Source organism: Carlito syrichta, unplaced genomic scaffold, assembly GCF_000164805.1.
Source record: "Carlito syrichta isolate Samal-C Ts95f unplaced genomic scaffold, Tarsius_syrichta-2.0.1 Scaffold75497, whole genome shotgun sequence".
Taxonomy (NCBI): Eukaryota; Metazoa; Chordata; class Mammalia; order Primates; family Tarsiidae; genus Carlito; species Carlito syrichta.
The window spans coordinates 99,666-117,472 of NW_007019593.1; the positions used below are offsets into that span (position 1 = coordinate 99,666).

The 17,807-nt window shown below is 40.2% G+C and overlaps 1 protein-coding gene across 7 annotated transcripts in view; it reads right to left on the minus strand.

Annotated features, from left to right (window-relative positions):
• Nucleotides 1–17,807, minus strand: part of MAPKAP1 (mitogen-activated protein kinase associated protein 1) — a 254,437-nt gene that overhangs the window by 76,552 nt on the left and 160,078 nt on the right. Inside the window, exon 8 of one of the 7 annotated variants that reach the window (XM_021710150.1) lies at nucleotides 2,164–2,461. The exons of the other annotated variants lie outside the window; for them this stretch is intronic. Within the exon in view, the coding sequence (XP_021565825.1) occupies nucleotides 2,448–2,461 (14 nt within the window). The 3' untranslated portion in view covers nucleotides 2,164–2,447. Of the gene's footprint in view, nucleotides 1–2,163; nucleotides 2,462–17,807 lie in introns of those variants that run through there. 7 annotated transcript variants of the gene reach the window in all.

Consider the following 17,807-nt stretch of genomic DNA (forward strand, 5'->3'; position numbering starts at 1 on the left):
TCGTGGCCACTGCACTCCAGTCTGGGCGACAGAGTGAGATTCCAACTCAAAAAAAAAAAAAAAAAAATTACAGTATATCTGTACACTGGGATGTTATATAATTGTTATAAAAATAATCTAAGCTAATAAGACATGAGACGATTTCTATGATACATAATTAAATTTTAAAAGACACAGAATGTATACAGTATGCTACATGTTAATAAAATGAAACTGCAACTATAGGTGCATTTATATGTGTATTTGTGGAATATATGCATATGATATGGAAGGATATGAGCCAAACTGTTCTCATAGTTGCTCTGCTAACTACAATTAGCTCTGGGGTGCAGGATGGGATAGTAGCAAAGAAGGTGGTTTTTGCTTTTTATTTTGTAGATTTCTTTCATGTTTGGGTTTTTGACAGTGGACATATTGGTATTACATTTGTCATTTTAAAATCCAATTTTTAAAAATGAGGTTGAATAATTAGTATTCCAGCTAAAGCAGACAAGGGATGACTGTGGCCTCTGATGCTTCCTTTCACTGTTACTGGCTCCTCACACATCATGGGGGCTCAGTGGCTGCTGGAGAGACACCCAAGCAGTTGGGAAGCCAGGAACTAAAATGGAGTAGAGCTTGTTCAAAGATTCCTGAGGTCCAGAGTCAACCATGGGGTAGACCACAGAGGCTTCTAGAGTTGCTTAAAGGAGTTGGGCAGTGAAGGCAAAGAGGACCAACTGGAGCATCTGGGGCCAGGCTGCTGGCACCCAAAAGCTGTTTACAAAAACAGGCCACGACTGTAGACCAAGGGACATATCCATCTGCTGCGCTGGCATCCCAGTCTGAATAACCATGCCTGCTCTGTTGTATTAAATATATGGCTTCAACAAGGTGGCATTTAAAATTGAACAACCCAACAATCCACTTCTATGAGGCTATCCTAAGAAATATTAACCCAAATATACAATGATGTATGCCCAAAGATGTTTACTACAGCACTGTTTTAATATACAAAATTTACATTGCACTGCCAAAAACAAAGGGTGACCCCACAGGGTCTCAGACTGGCCACCTGCTGGGTGGTTCTGATGCCTCCCCTCAGGTTTTGAGGTAAGTAGTGGTGTGTCAGGAGCCCAGTCAGAGAACAGAGGAAAAGTCTGGGTTTGACCCCTGCCCTATGATTAATATCATGTGTATCTAGGAAATGCCCTGCAAACTTTACTATGTCTTTGTTCATACCAGTCCCTCAGTATGGAACAATCTTCCCTCTTCTTCATTTCTCTAGTTCATGTTTTCTCCTACTCAAGGAGCCAAAGCTCTGCTTAGATGCTATTGCCTGTGGACTTTTTTGAGCAACCCATTACTCAAATGTTCTCTTGTACTAGGCATATGTAAACTGAGTGCACATTTCAGCACCCCTGCATTCCTATGACAGCATGTAAGTGTGCTTAGTGAATATCTGGTGACGAAACAAGCCTGTCTTGCTTAGCTATTAATACTATCCTGGACACCTCTTCCTCCAAAGCAGATTTGGAGCTCTATCTCCACCTGATTCCAAATGCCCCCACTGTTTGGAGATTTGGAGATCCCCATTAGCGCCCCAACTTTGGATTTCCTGGAGATGGATGGAGCTAGTGTGAGTCCAACTGACTCACCTGAATACTGGTTAGAGAATGGAAGACCAATATGTCAGGGGCCAGTCCCTCCTCCCCATCAGTCTGGCTGTTTCATACAAGCCCACCTATTCAAGTCACAGGGACCTATCTAAGCACATCTCCTGTCAAAGTTATCTGAGCTACAACACATAGGCTTAAGTGGAGCCCATTCAACATCAGAACAAGAAGTAGCAAGCCACATACAACCAGAAACTTCAAAACCTGGAGAAGCCTGAGAGCCACTGGACAGGAGTCACTGTGGGCTGAGAATGTACTAGAACATTCTCAGCCCAAACACTTCACTACCAAGAGGAATGCTAATAGGCTACATCGTGTCACCATTCAGTCAGTGTGTACTTCTCTTTTCCTCCTTCAAATCCAGATATCACTTGTTAGAGAGAATGGAAATCTTTAACACTGTCCCTAAGCATCCAATTTTTCAATCTGTTTCTCTTAACTTGAGTCATTGTGACATTACTAAATTTTACATACAGTTATCTGTTGCTCTGTAAAGAAATACAGATGGTTTTGTGGAAATAAACAGTCATTTATTTTAAACAATTGTAAAATAGTTTATGGAAACCAATGGGGTAATGCATTCAAATAAATGCCAAAACTGGTTGATGGGGATCCAGGGTGTTAAATCACACTGCTGAGGAATTCAGCTGTGGGGAACAGATAGTAAATCCGGAGTGACAGAATTTCCTGTGATGGCAAAGGTTTCTGACATCCAGTCCAGTACTCAAAAACCACAGCGGTTCAAACCCATTTTCCTTAACATGCCCTTGACAGCCAGTGAAATTAGTGAATTTAGTCACAAGCACCTAAGGACAAAAACAAAAGAAACAAACAAAAAGCAGACTTCATTTGTCTATAGCCTTCTCTGAGCTATGTAAAAGCAGTAACTCCAATCCGAGTCAGTGGAGAGCAAGCTTAGGGCCAAGTGTTCTCAATCATGAGACTTTGTCACGTTACACTGGAATCTGAAGACTTTCATTCAAATCTGCTTATGTCACAGACTGGCTTGGGCAAACCACATCCTCTCTGAAGGATAATATAGTAAGTAGTTGTATGCACTCGACATGCTGTTGAGCAGATGTAGTAAGACACCAGGAGTAACAGTGTTCTATGCAGAGCAAAGTGCCAGTGGCCCTGATGGAAGGAGCTCTGGCCCTGGGTGGGACAGTAGGCTACAGAGTTCAGGGCTTCCACCAACTTTTCAGGGAAGTGCCACTGGCAGTAAATGGCTTGGGCCTGCCTTTGCAGGAACAGAGAGAACTTGAAGCTCTTTCTTGCTTTTAATTTTAGCTATCAGTTTAGACACAAGTTCCTCACCCTACTCTCAAGGCCTTCTATTCATCTTATTTCTTGTCCCTCTAGGTCCTCTATGATCTAATCCAACTGGTCTCGCTGTTCGGTGCATGTACACCATGGTTTCCCACCTCCAAATCACTGCTGTGCCCTTCATTTAGACTAACTGATTCCTCCAGTTTGTCAAAACCACATTCCTCCTTTATGGCTATCCCCTAAGTCTTACCTTTTCTCCTTCTGATCCCATGACATCAGGCCCTACCAGATTCTAATACTCACAAAAGGGAGAGTTGCACCACTTAACAGTCTTCTTATCTGTAGATGCTGCTCTTAAGTAGGAGATTTCTATAATCCCAGGCCAACCAAAAACAAGGCTTCATTTAAAAAAATCTGGCCTTGGTCTTCACATCTCATTTGCCCAGAGCCCTGCCATCGGGCCTGGTGTCCTACTAAGTCCTCAAAGTGTCTCTGAAAATCCTGCTCTGTCCTCTGATGCCGCCCCTCTGCCTGGATTTCCTTGTGCATTAATCATACTTTTTTTTTGAGTTGGAGTCTCACTCCGTTGCCCAGTCTGGAGTACAGTGGCTGCTCCCGGCCACCGCAGCCTCGACTTGCTGGGCTCCGGCGATCCTTCCGCCTCAGCCTTCCGAGTAGCCGGAACTACAGGCGCTTGCTACCACGCCTGGCTAATTTTTGATTTATTGTAGAGATGAGGTCTCGCCAAGTTGCCCAGGCGGGTCTTGAACCCGCGGGCTCAGGCAATCCACTCATCTCAGCCTCCCAAAGCATGGGATTACAGGCTGAGCCACTGAGCCTGGCTTAATCATACTTTTAATTGATCTGAATTCAACTACACTTGCTTGGAATAAATGAGAAAAAAAAGGTGAGACCCGACCAAGCAAACAATTTAAACAGTTTGGAGAATTCCACTTGTCATGACTCAGTGACCCATGAGCTCCAGGAGTATGAGTAGGAGGCAGGAGTCTTATCCATCTTTGCAACTATGGAACCTGGTACGCGTCTGATGAGTGACTCACTGCATTAAAAGGGTGGATGGTGGTGTCTCAGTTTTCCAGCCCCTTTTACCATAGCAGCATCTTTCTGGACCAAGTTTGATTTTAGCATTTAAAAAATGTATGTTTTTAGTTGTTCCAATACCATACAAAGAAGCTAAGTGTGTGGATTTAATGAGAAAAATTACAGTATGTTGGCCTCTGACAGGGATTTTTAAAGAGTTTTTCTTTTTCCTAGAGGTAATTTTGACAATGGGATTTTTGCTCACCTGTTGCCTTTGTGACCTAACCCTGTCTAAGATGTGGCTCTCTATGGCTGTCTCTGGATGCCAAGCATCATCTGCTTCCCTAGTCCTTGCTGCCAGTACCTGCAGGTCCTCTTTGCCCTTGTGGTTTCCTGCTGCTGACTGCCCATCTGTCCTGTTCCCTCTTGTGGGTGCCAGACCCTTCAGAGACTGACTCCACCTGCCTACAGGGCTCATCTTTGCCTGCCCCATCTTCCTTCTAACAACCATTGTACCAACTAGGGTTGTGTTGCAAGTTGGAACACAAGCCTCACTAAGCATTTTTATTACCAGTAAGTCATTTGGGCTCTTGCCTCACTCAACTGGTAGGACCCTAATGGCAGGCTTCAAATACTAGCTCCACTACCAACCCTTACTTAAGACCTTGGGAAATTATTTAGTTGCTCTAAGCACTGTTTCCTTATCTGTAAGTTAGGGATGATAATTTCTTTCCTCCTTTAAAGAGACTGGATCTTGTCATGTTGCCCAGGATGTGTAATGATAATTTCTAACTCATGTTGTAATTATATAGATAAAATAAAATAACACATGTAAAGCACTTAGTCTGGCACATAAGTGCTCAATAAATAGCAACGATTACCATATTAATACAATTTTACACATTTTACCATGTTCAACTCTCAAGCTATCAAACAGATAAGAAGCTGAATTATATATCCTTTTTTATTTTAGACCAATTGTGACTTAGAACTGAAGATGCTAAAATACATTTCTTTTTGTACTATCAACAAAACAGAAAGGTAAAAGCAATGGGGAAATGGCAGAAGAGGAGTCGTGGCTGCCAGCCATTTTCTTTTCTTTCTTGTTAGATCTATTATCTGGGAGCTGGGCTGCCCTGCTGGCTTTCCATTTGCCTTGCTAATAACAGTAAATCCAGCAGCTTCCACTGCAGTTCCTGTCTCCTTCAGCTGACTCCCAGGCCAATCAGCATTTCCTCTCTGCTAATGTCAGATGTTCCCTGGGAAGTCCTGCTGAAAAGAAAATTTATGACTAAAGTTTCTCCAGCTTTTAACCCCTCTGCATATCCAGCTCCAGATGCAGGGTGCTCCAGAGGAATGCTAGGTCATTCCTACATGTGCACTCCTATGTTCTCACTGATGCTTTACTGCTCTGACAAGGGGCCTCAGACCCCTGGAAAAGCTCAAATGAGCAGCTGGGCAGACAGATGCACACATTCTGGGCCATACCTAACATGGACTAAATTTGAGCTGGGTTCCTTAGCAGCTAGAGTCTCTGTTGAAGTGTGACGAAAGCAGTCATAGTCATATAAAAACAAAGTGTTAGATCACAAAATTGTGAGTTTGGGTCTTATAACTAAAATTGAAAGGAGGGAACAAGACTAACACATATTGAGTAATAAATTAATAACAGCTAAGCCTTACTGGATGCTTGGTGCTTTGCCTGGGTCTCCATTTAATTCTCACAATAATGCTATGAAGAAGATATTATTGTTATTTTCACTGATAAATGAGGAAAAATAAGTTCAAACAGGCTACGAAACTTACCAGAGAACTAGAAAAAGTAACAGGAACAAGAGCAGAACCAGGCAGGCCCTTCTAGAACCCAGGTCTTAACTGCACAGTTAAGACTACCAACCAGTAAGACTGTGATCTAGTTGGGAACTTATTCTATGGAAGAGGAGACTAAGCAAGGAGCTTAGAGAGGGAGAATAACATGATCAAGGTCACCCAGGAAGTACTGGGAGTTCCAGCTTTAAGCCAAGAGACAAAACATAATCTTCTGATCCACAAGAGCCACCTCCTGAACTAAATCCTCTGAGAGCTCAGAGGAGGAGAAAGCACTGATTTAGGTTTTCAGGAGACGATGGGGTAGTACTCCACAATCTCTTCAGCTCAACAGAGAACAATGGCTGTCTGCCGAGGCTGAAGCTCACTGGCAAAGGTGGCAGTAGTGCAGCAGCCAATGTTAGGCTCTTATAGACCTTATGTTCTTGGCACAGAAGGGTCTCATCACAGGGTGTTCATTTTAAGTAAGTTCAAGTCTTTTGGAATGTCTACATTATAGCTCAAAGGACTTTCCTATGACACGTTCTCTACCTCACCACACAAGTTGTATGATGTATTTAACCAGATTAGCAGATTCAGTAAACTAATTTTTGTCCCAATTTAAAAAGAAACAAAAATGTCAAGATGTACACATGGCAGCTGTTTGGGGTTCTAATGTTATGGAAAAGCAGCTGTTTTTATTTATATCTGAGATATTAGTCATTCTTAGAATGGGACTATATTCAGCAAATAGCTTATGCTTTAACCTATGAAAAATACAGGTCATGAAGACAAAATGTTGGCAAAACCACTCTACAATAGTTATATGACATTTTGGTCTTAAAAAGTTTGGAAATGTTTGTAATGAGAAGTAACTATTTAATAATGGTGTTCTCATAGAAATCTGACATCAAACATGATAAAATGAATGGTAGCTTTTAGGAGAAAGGACATTTCCAAATAGACAAAGTCCATGTAAGTAAGGGAAAGATAAATATTTCTAAGTTTTAGAACTGGAAAGTGAACTGCTTTCTTTTTACAAATTTTAAAAACTAAATTTACTTTAATCAAAATAATTATATATAGTTTTAGAAGTAAAGAATGCGTCAGGTGCAGTGGCTCAAGCCTGCAATCTCAACACTTTGGGAGGCTGAGGTAGAAGTACTGTTTGAGGTCAGAGTTCAAGACTGGCTTGGACAATACAGCAAGACCGCATCTCTAAAAAGGAAAAAAAAAAGAAAAAAGCAAAGAATGCTTAAGTCCTGTGGTGATAAAGAGTAATTTCCTGCCCCATTCCTGAGTCCCTCCTTATAGGCAATTAATTTAAGTTTTTTTTGTGTGTGACAATTTCTTCTGGTAACTCATCTTCATGTATTTTACTAGCATTCCTATTCAGCTATTAAAAAAAATTATAAATATCAGACAGTATCTATTAACTTCCACTACAGAGAATATGCTCTCTCCCTTTCACAAACACGTCCCCTTTGGAAAGTAAGTCTGCTTTACTTTTCTTTTTCTGTAATTACAGTGTGTACAGTAGTTTCCTTTACTGGGCACCCTACTGAAAATATGTTTTTGGTGTACTCCTCTGCTCCCCAAGACTCCTGAGAGATCCATATCATGATGGGAACTAGGTGGCAATACTAATTTCAACTGCTGTGCTCTGCCTTTCATTTTTAAGACATTTACATTTTCATTTGATGATTTAATTATCTGAGGGAGTCTGATCTCTGCCAATCAAAGTACAGTGAATCTGTTCCTAAGTAGAAAGTGGTAGCCTCAGGCATGGGCTGGCAGGGAGGGAAGCAGCTCTGGGCTATGGATTGGTTTTTATTGCTTCTTAGTTCATTCCACAAAATATGTTAGCTATATATTCTGGGTTGGCTGTGGCACTGGTGAACCAAAAGGAACCCACGCCTTGCCAAGGGCACTCTCATTTCACTCACATTACAACTCAATGTCTCTCTCCGCAAGGAAAAGCCAGGTTCTCATCCTTTCCTTCTGCAAGGTACTTACCAACATCTGGCAAATATTACGAGGCACATGGCACCTCTGCCAAAGGGTCAAGTCGCTAAGGGACACTGCTCTTTCTGTCAGCCTCTGAAGCTGAGACATGGGCTGTCCTTCTTAATGGCCCCTGTTGATCCAGATGGCGTCACCTACTGCTCATACATTTACCCAGCCCCTCCCATGCTGCCTTGTCCACTTCTCCCTGCATCAAGGAGGGGTGTAGGCAGCCTGATTAGGAAATGTATGGAAATAAGGGGAATGACTGAGATCACGCCTGGACCTAGAGGCAAGAGAGACACCCTTCAAGAGGGAACTCACAAACCTGGAACTCAAGGAAGCCCTTTCTGTCAGAAAATGAAAGGACTCCTAAAAGCTGAAAGCAGGAGTCCCTATCAAATGTCTCTTGTTGGCTTGCTTACTGACTGTTTCCATTAGAATGTTAGCTCTCTGAGAACAGGCAATGTCATCCTTATAGCCTCAGTCACTATCAGAAACGTACTTATAAATATTTATTGAATGATAAGTCTAGTTTTGGACACTTTGGACCAAAGAGATTGGCAGGACCCTCAGGGTTACTGTATCTTAATTCATATTGTTCTGCTATTAAATACTATTGTTCTGCTATTATTTTTTGCATTGTGTGCAAAAAAAAAGGAGGAGGGAAGTTTTGCTATGATTTGATATTTCTATGATTATGTAGTGACAGTTTCCAGGAAGATTGAGGAGTTCCAATAGACCACCTTGTATCTTTTGCAGCACTTGGACTTTAATCACATCTCACTGACTTTCTGTTTGAAAAATTGGTTCGATGACACAGTAGAATCTACACACCTAGCTGACTGCCATGCTGTGATTAGTAGCTAGGTAACCAAAGAGGTAGATGCTAATACGTTCTCTCCCCAGACCTGCCTCACAGGGCTAATCCAATGTCATTTTCCTGATTTCAAGTCATCTCTGTCTCTGGACAATATTGTCATTGCAAAGCAGAAAAAGAATACCCTCACTGATTCTTTTTCTTTTTCTTAATGCACTTAAGGCTGTTGTAGATATATGGCAGAAAGTACTGCTATTGTAATTTACTCAAAAAGGCAAAACTCTTTATGCAAAGTTATCATTGCAGTTGTTTAAATCTGTCTTTTTAAATTGCTTATAAGGGAGAAATGGCTCCTGTGTCAGGCCTCTACAAGCAGTAGATGTTAGGAGTCTCAGTTCCCCCGGCTGGTTTTGGGGAAGTCTTCTGTGGTGGGGTAACTCTTGTAAAGCAGTGGCTTTTCAGGAAAAGTAGCTATACTCAGTCTTGGTGGAAGAAGAGTTTTATTTATAGCTACTACATGATATGGCCTGCCTGAAAAAAGAGGGCCTTCTGCTTCCTCTGAGGGAGATTGACACTCGCTGTGGAGGCTGGATAGATGTAAGGGGTACATGCAGCATTCCAAGCCTCTCTGTATAAGTCTATAAATCTATAACATTCTCTCAAAAATCATACTGATATTTGTGGGGGTACTGTCCAGACATGGACTGTTTCCCCCTCCTTCAGGGAGTGGCCAAGACTGGTTGCTGAAGGGTGTGCACATTCCCAATGAGTCATAGGATGCAGGTGAGCAGGAAATGCCAAAAGCAGTGCAGTCATCACTCTTAGTCAATGTAATTGTAAACACTAGATAGGAATTTGAATGATTAGCTTGATTGCTATACTGCCCCAACGCGTGAATTCTTTACCAACTTGCTGCCATCGGTAATAAACCAGTGTCTATCCCTGTTGGATCTCCGGGTGACTTCTTTGGAACAGGTAAACATTATGTGCAAGCCCTCACAGATTTGGGGTTACTGCATTACAATATTTAAGTATATTTCCTCTTTTAAATGTTTTCTGAGAAGCAACAGGCTTTATGAACTACTAAACTGTTAATGCAAAGGCTTTTTAAAATCTCTTGTAAATAAAAAAAAACTCTATTGCCATAGGCAACTATAGTTGGCTCACTTTATCTCAAGAGTCTTTGGCATAGGAAATTAAATTTACTGATATAAGTTTTCTGATGATTAAGACTTGTGACTATTTATATATATATGGAATATATATGGTTCTCTGATTAGTAAAAAAACATTCGAGATGACTTGACTTTTTGGGTCTAGCTTTCTCCTTGTTCAGAGTAAACGGTACTTCCAGCAAATTCAAATTCAAACACAATTCAAAGGCTCATTCTATCACAATCCTATCATATCCATAAACTTTCTATAGACTTAATTCACTGGAAAACAAAAGGTGCAGGCAAAGGCCAAGTTCTATGGGTAGAAAAGTAAACCAAGTCCTAAACAGAATACATAGTACTGCAACAGGGCTGATGGCGCTGATATCCACTGAGCATTTACTCCAGATTGTTACTTGCATTCAGTCAAAAGAACAACCCTGTAAAGTAGGTATTATTATTCTGATTTAGAGAAAAGATAAGAGGTCCGAAGGGGTTGATGACTTGCCTAACCATGTGTAAATGGTAACAGCTGCACTGGGGATGTGGGCTGGTTGGTTTCACTGAGTCTGGCAGCCACTCTCAACTGAAGCAGGCTCATTTGGCCTAGAGAGAAAAAGCAATAGCCTCTACTGAGCTGTGGGTCCAGTAACCTTTTTCAGTGGGAGAAAGTATCATACAGTAGTTAGCAGTACAACTTTTGGACATTTGGGTTTGAGTCCCTTCTCCCCCACTTACTAGCTGTGTGACCTTGGCAAGTCCTGCATCCACTCTGAGCTTTAATTTTCTCATTTGTAAAATGAAGACAACAGCCAATTCAAATAGTTGTTTTACATATTAAAATATAAGTTTAAAAAAGTGGCACATTGCCTGGCCAATTTTAAGTATCATTAAGTAGTAACAACTGTTATTCTATTGTAACTGTATATGTGACTTAAAACCACAGGTCGATGGAAGAAACAGTGACCCCAGGATGTTGTTTAAAACATGAGATAATAAAAAATATCCTACAAAAAGAAATAAAGATTAGTGTTTTCTATGCCACAAGGACATATATTTGTAAATTCAGATTAATATGAGCAGAATCTAAACTGTATCTTTTAAATTTTTGTGGGTTCTCTCCTATTATGAGCATTTTTAAACCACAGAAAAGTTAAAAGAACTGTACACTGAAAACCCATGCATCTGTCACAAAGATTCTACAATTTACACTTTACTATATTAGGTATCTACCCATCAATCTATCTTAAAAAAAAAAAATTTCAAAGCAAGGAAGAGATGCCAGTATATCCACTCCTAAACACTTCAGTGTGCTTATTATTAACTGGAGTTTGATATTTGTTTAGGATTTTCTTTTTATTTTCAGGTAAAATGTACATACAAAATATACACAAGTTGTTCAAATACCATTTGATAATATGACAAATGCACAGCTCCTGTTAATAAATAGATTCCCTATCCATACATAGTCTACTACCTTTACTCTAGAAAGTTCCCTCGTCCACATTACATTTTAAGGGAGGAAGTTGTGATGTGGGTAAAAAAAATTGGGCTCAAGAATCAAGGGGCCCTGGGTTTAAATCTCATCTATATAACTCATTAGCAACACAAATACACACACACACACACACACACACACACACACACACAATACCTCCTCTCTCTCCCCTTACATATATATATATATATACACATATATACATGGACACCATGATATATAGACGTGTGTGTCTATATATCCTTTGGTTTTCTCAACCATAAAAAAGAAATAATCCTCATCTTCCAAGGTCTTCTGTAAATGTCAGTTGCAAAAATACACGAATATAGTGAGTGTTTAGTAGATGCAACCAATTAAAGAAAAGAAAGAAAGAAAAAGCACAGTTAAATGAGAGATGAGAAGAAAAAGGCATCTCTCTGCCTAGGCAGTCCTCTCCCAATTTATCCACTCTGACTTCAGCTAATTAAACATCTGTCTCAATGGTCTCCTCAGCAAATTAGTCATCCCCACTTTGTGACACTGATTGTTGGTTGCAGCCTTTTCCCCACTTGCTACCATTCCCAGAAACTTCTAGGAGTATACTCACCAGGCACATGGCAAGGAATGATGCAGGGTCCCCATTAACCCCCTACAGTTGCCCTTGGTGCCAGTGCTGTTCATAATGCTGCCAGACGTGTCCTTAGATCTGCCTCCCCAAATAAACCTGTTAAAGGGTGACAACGTTTTTGTCTGCATTTCTGATTTCCATATTATGATGCATTTCTAAGTGCTACGCACATGTACCACACTAAAAAACAGTACTTCACAAAAATATAACTGAAATCTGTTTTTTTAAAACTAGTTTTGATGACAAAGCAAGCAGGTAACATAAGGTCTCAAATGAGGTGAACTGGAGTCTGGTAAATTACCAGATAGCTCTTTCTGAATACATAAACAAAAGCTTTGTGGGTGATCAACGGGCAGCGGGCAAACAAGTAAAGTTGTCTGATCTGGATGTTTGCCTTTCTCTACATACTGGTGTGTACATGTGTGTGAGCAGGAAGTGAGGCGGGGGAGAAGGGTATTCTAAACTACAGGACGCATCATTGAAAAGGTATGCTGAATTAGACTTCTTCTCAATCCCTTTCTCCACTAAAAGGAGTGACTACAGAACTATCTTTTAGAAAGATAAATGGCTAATAAACACAGTTTTAAATACTAAACTACACTGAAGACTCAGAAATGCAAATTAAAACAAGATACTAACTGCTCGCCATCAGTTTGGCAAGATTTAAAGACTGATAACATCCAGTGTTGGCAAGGGGCTGGGGAAAGAGGCACCTTCATATACTTTTGGACTGTAAAAGAATGGGTATATGCTTTTTGAAGAGCAATTTGTTTTTCTTAACACTTTGAATAAGTACATCTTTGACAACCAATCCCTGCATAAAAGATTGTTCAATGCATGCTTTTCTAATACTGAACATTTGGAAATAATCTAAATGTCCATCAAAGAGAGCTAAGTTGAATAAATTCACTAGAAAGATAAGAATGTATGGTCACTCTAATACAGAATAATGCTTTGACATATTATTGAGTGAAAACAGCAAATGAAATGTCATACATATTGTGTGATATTCATTACCAAAAAACCTTTACACATATACATTTTTAATGAGTTTATTTAAAAAACATTTATTGAATGTCTTCTATTTGACAGTTATCCTGACAGATGTTGGGCATATAAGTGATTTTAAAAATAAACACAAAAAACAGAAACCCTGTCTGCATGAAACTTATAACCGATATGTGTATCTATCTGCATGTGAACTGAATAAAAAAACCAAAGGGTTTACACCAAAAGAAGTTAGAGGAAACCTTCGCTTTTTACTTCACACACTTCCAAAATGTTTGACTTTCTTCAGCAAGTATTTAATTTTATTTTTAAACGATCTTTTACCATCATTTTCTTTTGCTATTAACTCCAGCAGCTCTGGCCACAGTTCTAAGCAATTTCAATTCTCCCAAACTGTGCATTCAGCTCTAATAAAAGCAATCAGCTGCTCCTACAGTGGCCATCCCTCTGATTCCTAAACAGAACACCTTCCACTCTTCTCCGCACCTTAATTTGGGGATCCATCATATGTTAGATTCTCAAGAGCCTTCATACTGGTGTCTCTGCCTCATATTTTGTGGCCTCCAGTCCACTTGCATAATGTAGATGGTGCACTTTCTAAGATAAATTCGCATTATATTGGCCTCCTTTCAACGGATCCCCTCTGCTATCAGAATAAAGTTCAAATTCAACAAAGTCTGCAAACATGGCCTAGCCCCAAATGACCGCTGCAGTCTGACACTCTTTCCATCCCTCTTCACCTGACCAGTTTCTATTCATCTTCAAGTCTCTGCCAGATAATATGATCAGGATAGTCTTCCCTGATTCCCTAAGACTGGACAAGGGCCCCCTTCTCCAGATGGGCTTCTAGGCCCTATATTTACTTCCACGTATCACACACATGGTATTATAACTGCCTGCTTATTTGCCTGTCTTCCCTTGAGAAGTAAACTCCTTGTGTGTAAGAACCATATCTTGGTCGCTACAAAATCCCCAGGGCCTACATAGTGCCTATTACATAACAGCCCCCAATAAATGAATGTACCTCTTCTATTTTTGAGTACATATCAAGCCTGGCCTGGTCAGGTCCCTGCCTAGTTTCTGTAGTTTATCCCCTGTCTTCTTCCTATTCCAGTAATTTGGAATGTCTATGTTCTGTGACTACATCTCAAAACATGTTGCCGCCTCTGCCTAGAATGTTCTCATTTACCCATCTGTCAAAGGTTTAATTAATCTTCAAAAAGTTGTCAAAGAAATCACTCCAGAACATCTTTTCTCAGGCCCCTACCCAACCTGGTAGTTTCAAGTACTCCTTTATTTGTGCTGCTTTAGTAGCTTACATATGTCTGCTGATCAGTTTGCCATATTTTAGTGCCTCTTTTTCTGTGTACGCATTGGTTTCCACCTGATTTCTAGTGTAGCACTGGCACAGAGCAGGCAGCATTCAAGGACTATTGAACCAAATGGGGTTTCTCAGAGCAATATAGAGCTTACAAGCAGATATGGTCCATTCATTCAGTGCCTTGATTTATCCTCATGCAACCTTTTCCATGTGACAGCTGAGGAGAGCGAAGCTCAGAGAGTAAATGATTACACACACATTCCCATAGTTTCCTATACTAAGATAGATTTTCTTTCATTTTTAAAACATTTCTAAAATCAGGATGCAGCTTACAATCAATGAGTACATCTAGTGTAGTGGTGTTTCCTGAGAAGCTACTATTAAGTTAGTGGTGCTCTAGAATTAGTCCCTAGTGGACCCAAGAGAAGGCTGGCTGGCTCCAAATTGCATGTGCCTCTTGTACCACCACATAGCCTCCAGGGCATATGTCTTTTCCTTTCTTCCTGGTTTTTCATTCATCTAACCCATGCTTGTGACTGCCCCCACATGAAGTGAATGAATAGATTTTGTAATAGAAAAGTAACTTCTGAAAGATTAGTGACTAGCAGGAAGAGTAAGTGCTGGTCAAACGTAGTTTTGGTGAATGATATATTTCAAGTTTTTCTGATGTGGCAGCTGCAAAAGCTTATAACACCCTTCTAAAATAATTGGGTCTCTAAAGTGATTCCGAAAGAATTTTGCTTGACATAAATTCTCTAAATTTCCAGGCTTTCTGATAAAATAGTTGACTGCAATGCTATCTTTAACGGGTTCTGCTCCATATTTGAGAAGATACATCAGGAGCCTCAGAGCGCTCCAGACAGGAGGAGGCTCAGGTAAGATGAGACAATAAGATAAAGAGGCAGAGAGAGGAGGCAAGGAGGGTCATTTAACTTGGAGCTTCTTGCCTGGGGCACTTCTGAGTTATACACTGAAGCAACTTAGCAGTCCTAATTTACTATATCATTTTCTCACTGGGTCACTGGATACTGCATATCAGGTCTTTATTTCTTATTCATTCTCCATGCATAAGTGGCATCAGCATGATTATTTATTCTTTCATAGAGAGGAAGAGTTAGCTGCAGAAAATACTGCCTTTTTGACAAAGAACATTTAAACAGTCCTATTTACCTTTTATTTATTTTTTCAAGGATTACCTGCTACAGCAGAAGGGAACCATATACCTGTGTCTCTGGCTTACAAATTCTACTTTCACAGAATAAAGAGTATTGGATTTTCTGTGTTTACAATGACACATGAAGTAGGACTTGGTTCAATCCTAAAGTTAGAAGATGATTTAGCTTACCTTAGCCTTTGGAGGGCATTTCAGGCTACAAAAAAGTTAAAAACCCCACTCCATCTAAAACATACACCAGTTTCCCTTTTCCACAGGGCAGTTTGGGACAGGTGTATGTTGCTTTAAGAAAGCTAGACGTAAAACATTAAAACTGACACCAATACAGACAAACTGTGCAATTACAAAAAAATTCCTGGCTTTATATCCAGATTCACCACAGGGTTCCTTTAAATGCTGCACTTCCCTAGCGCATTTAAATCTCGGAATCAATGAACATTTCTGTTTACAGAATTTTAAATTTGTTCTCGCATTAGGGTTCTAATAAGCAACATGGTACAAATAAAAACGGTATGGGCTTTGAGGTCAAAAAAGCTAGGGCTCCAATTTAGATTCACCATTTACTTACTGTGGAAACTTAAGCAACTTTAACTTTACTTGGAGCTGGGGAAAGGGAGGTTCAGAGAAGTAAGTACCTGACTGTACGTATAGTTACCATAGTTCCTAAATTCTAAGACACCCTTTTTCTTCTCAACATTTCCATGAAACAGGCAAAATAAGACCTACTTTCCAGGGATGTTGTGCAGACTAAATGAGGTAGCATTTGTAAGACATAGGGCACTTGATTCTGCAGCTCTCATTCTCTTGAAAGAGATCCTCCTTTTAGAAAGACAGACTCTTACCTGACATATAATCCCCCTTTAAAATACTCTTGAAAAGGATAAATTAATTTGTACACAACTTTGTAGGTCTACCTGGCATAAAAGTAAGGCCTATCATGTGTGGTATTGCAGAGCTGACCCTGCTGCAACCCGTCTACTATAGCAAGTCCACATTAGGTCATAGGCTCTAAATTTCTCTCCCCCCTGTCATCCTGGCTGCCTGGGGTCTCTGCCTGATCGCTACCCCTCTGTCATAACGCAACCATAACTCTGTGTTTCTTTCCCCACTTATTTCCAGTTCTTTTCTTTCTTTGTGTTGACATTCTCTGTATATATGTATCCTCCCTTCTTTGGGCCTCAGTGTATTTCACAGTGGTTAGAAGTTTGGATCTCATTCTAAATGTTACTGGGAGCACTGAAGGGTTTGGAGCAGATATGATCAGATTCCTATTTTAAAAGGTCCCTCCGATTGCTGTGTAGACAAGAGACTGTAGAGAACCAAGAAGAGAAGCAGAAGAACCAGCTAAGGTTCTATTTCATCAATTCAGGTGATAAGTCATGGTGATGTGGACTCAGACAGAGGATATGGAGAAGACTAAATGGAGTCAAGGATATATTATAGTGGCAAAAGTAATAGGATTTGCTAATAAATAAGATGTGGGAGAGAAAAATTCAGGATTGACAATTGGATATTTGGCTCAGATAAATGGGGGGATGATGGTACAGTATACTGTGCTGGGCACAATTTTACTACAATTTTTGGGGGGAGGGGAGTTAAGCAAATTAAACTAAAAAGTAATCTGAAATGTTCCTTTTATATTAAAATATAGTAATCCACTACTTTGATTGTTATTGCCCCTGCCCTACTCAACTCTTCACAGCTTAAGTGTGAAGGTCACTGTTTACATGTCAATTTCTCAGGGAGGAATTCCCTGAACACCCCAGATGATGCAGTGAGCGCCCCTGCATCCTGTTATTCTCTCTCTCAGCCTGTTATGTTTACTCTCCCTCTAGAACATAAGGTCCCCTTCAGTAAGGGCCCTGTCTACCAGCTGCACCAGTGTGTCCTTGAACCCAGCACAGGTCTGACACCGGGGGGGCACATGGTAAGTGAATGTACAACATGGCTACAAATACATCATAAATCAACATTTACATTTTACATGAATTATAAAGATCCAACTTAAGCATCCAATGATGCCATTATTAGCTGTTCCTCAGACCAGAGCCCCACATGCTGTGGAACATGCTTGCTCTTCCCTCTGCTCCTACTAGGGACTTCAGGGACTAATGCTTAACAAGTCCCAGACTAGACACACTGGTGACACTCTAGGGATCTTGTTGAAAACAAAGTAAATTAGCAAGCAATAAGGTGCTCTGTGACTTCAGAGAGTTAAAAAGGCTAAAAGTGAGGGAGTCAAGGCTAACAATTTTCTTTCCATTTCTAGGTGAAATTTTACAAGAGAGGCAGAAATGACTGTCACTAGGCTTATTATCAATATTGTAACAACTTTTTATAAGAATCTTCTGACTAATAAAAATTTGTCTTTCATATTAAAAGGCAAGAATAAATAGAGGCAAACAAAAATTAATATGTTTCTGTTCAATCTTTCCACAGACAACACAGAAA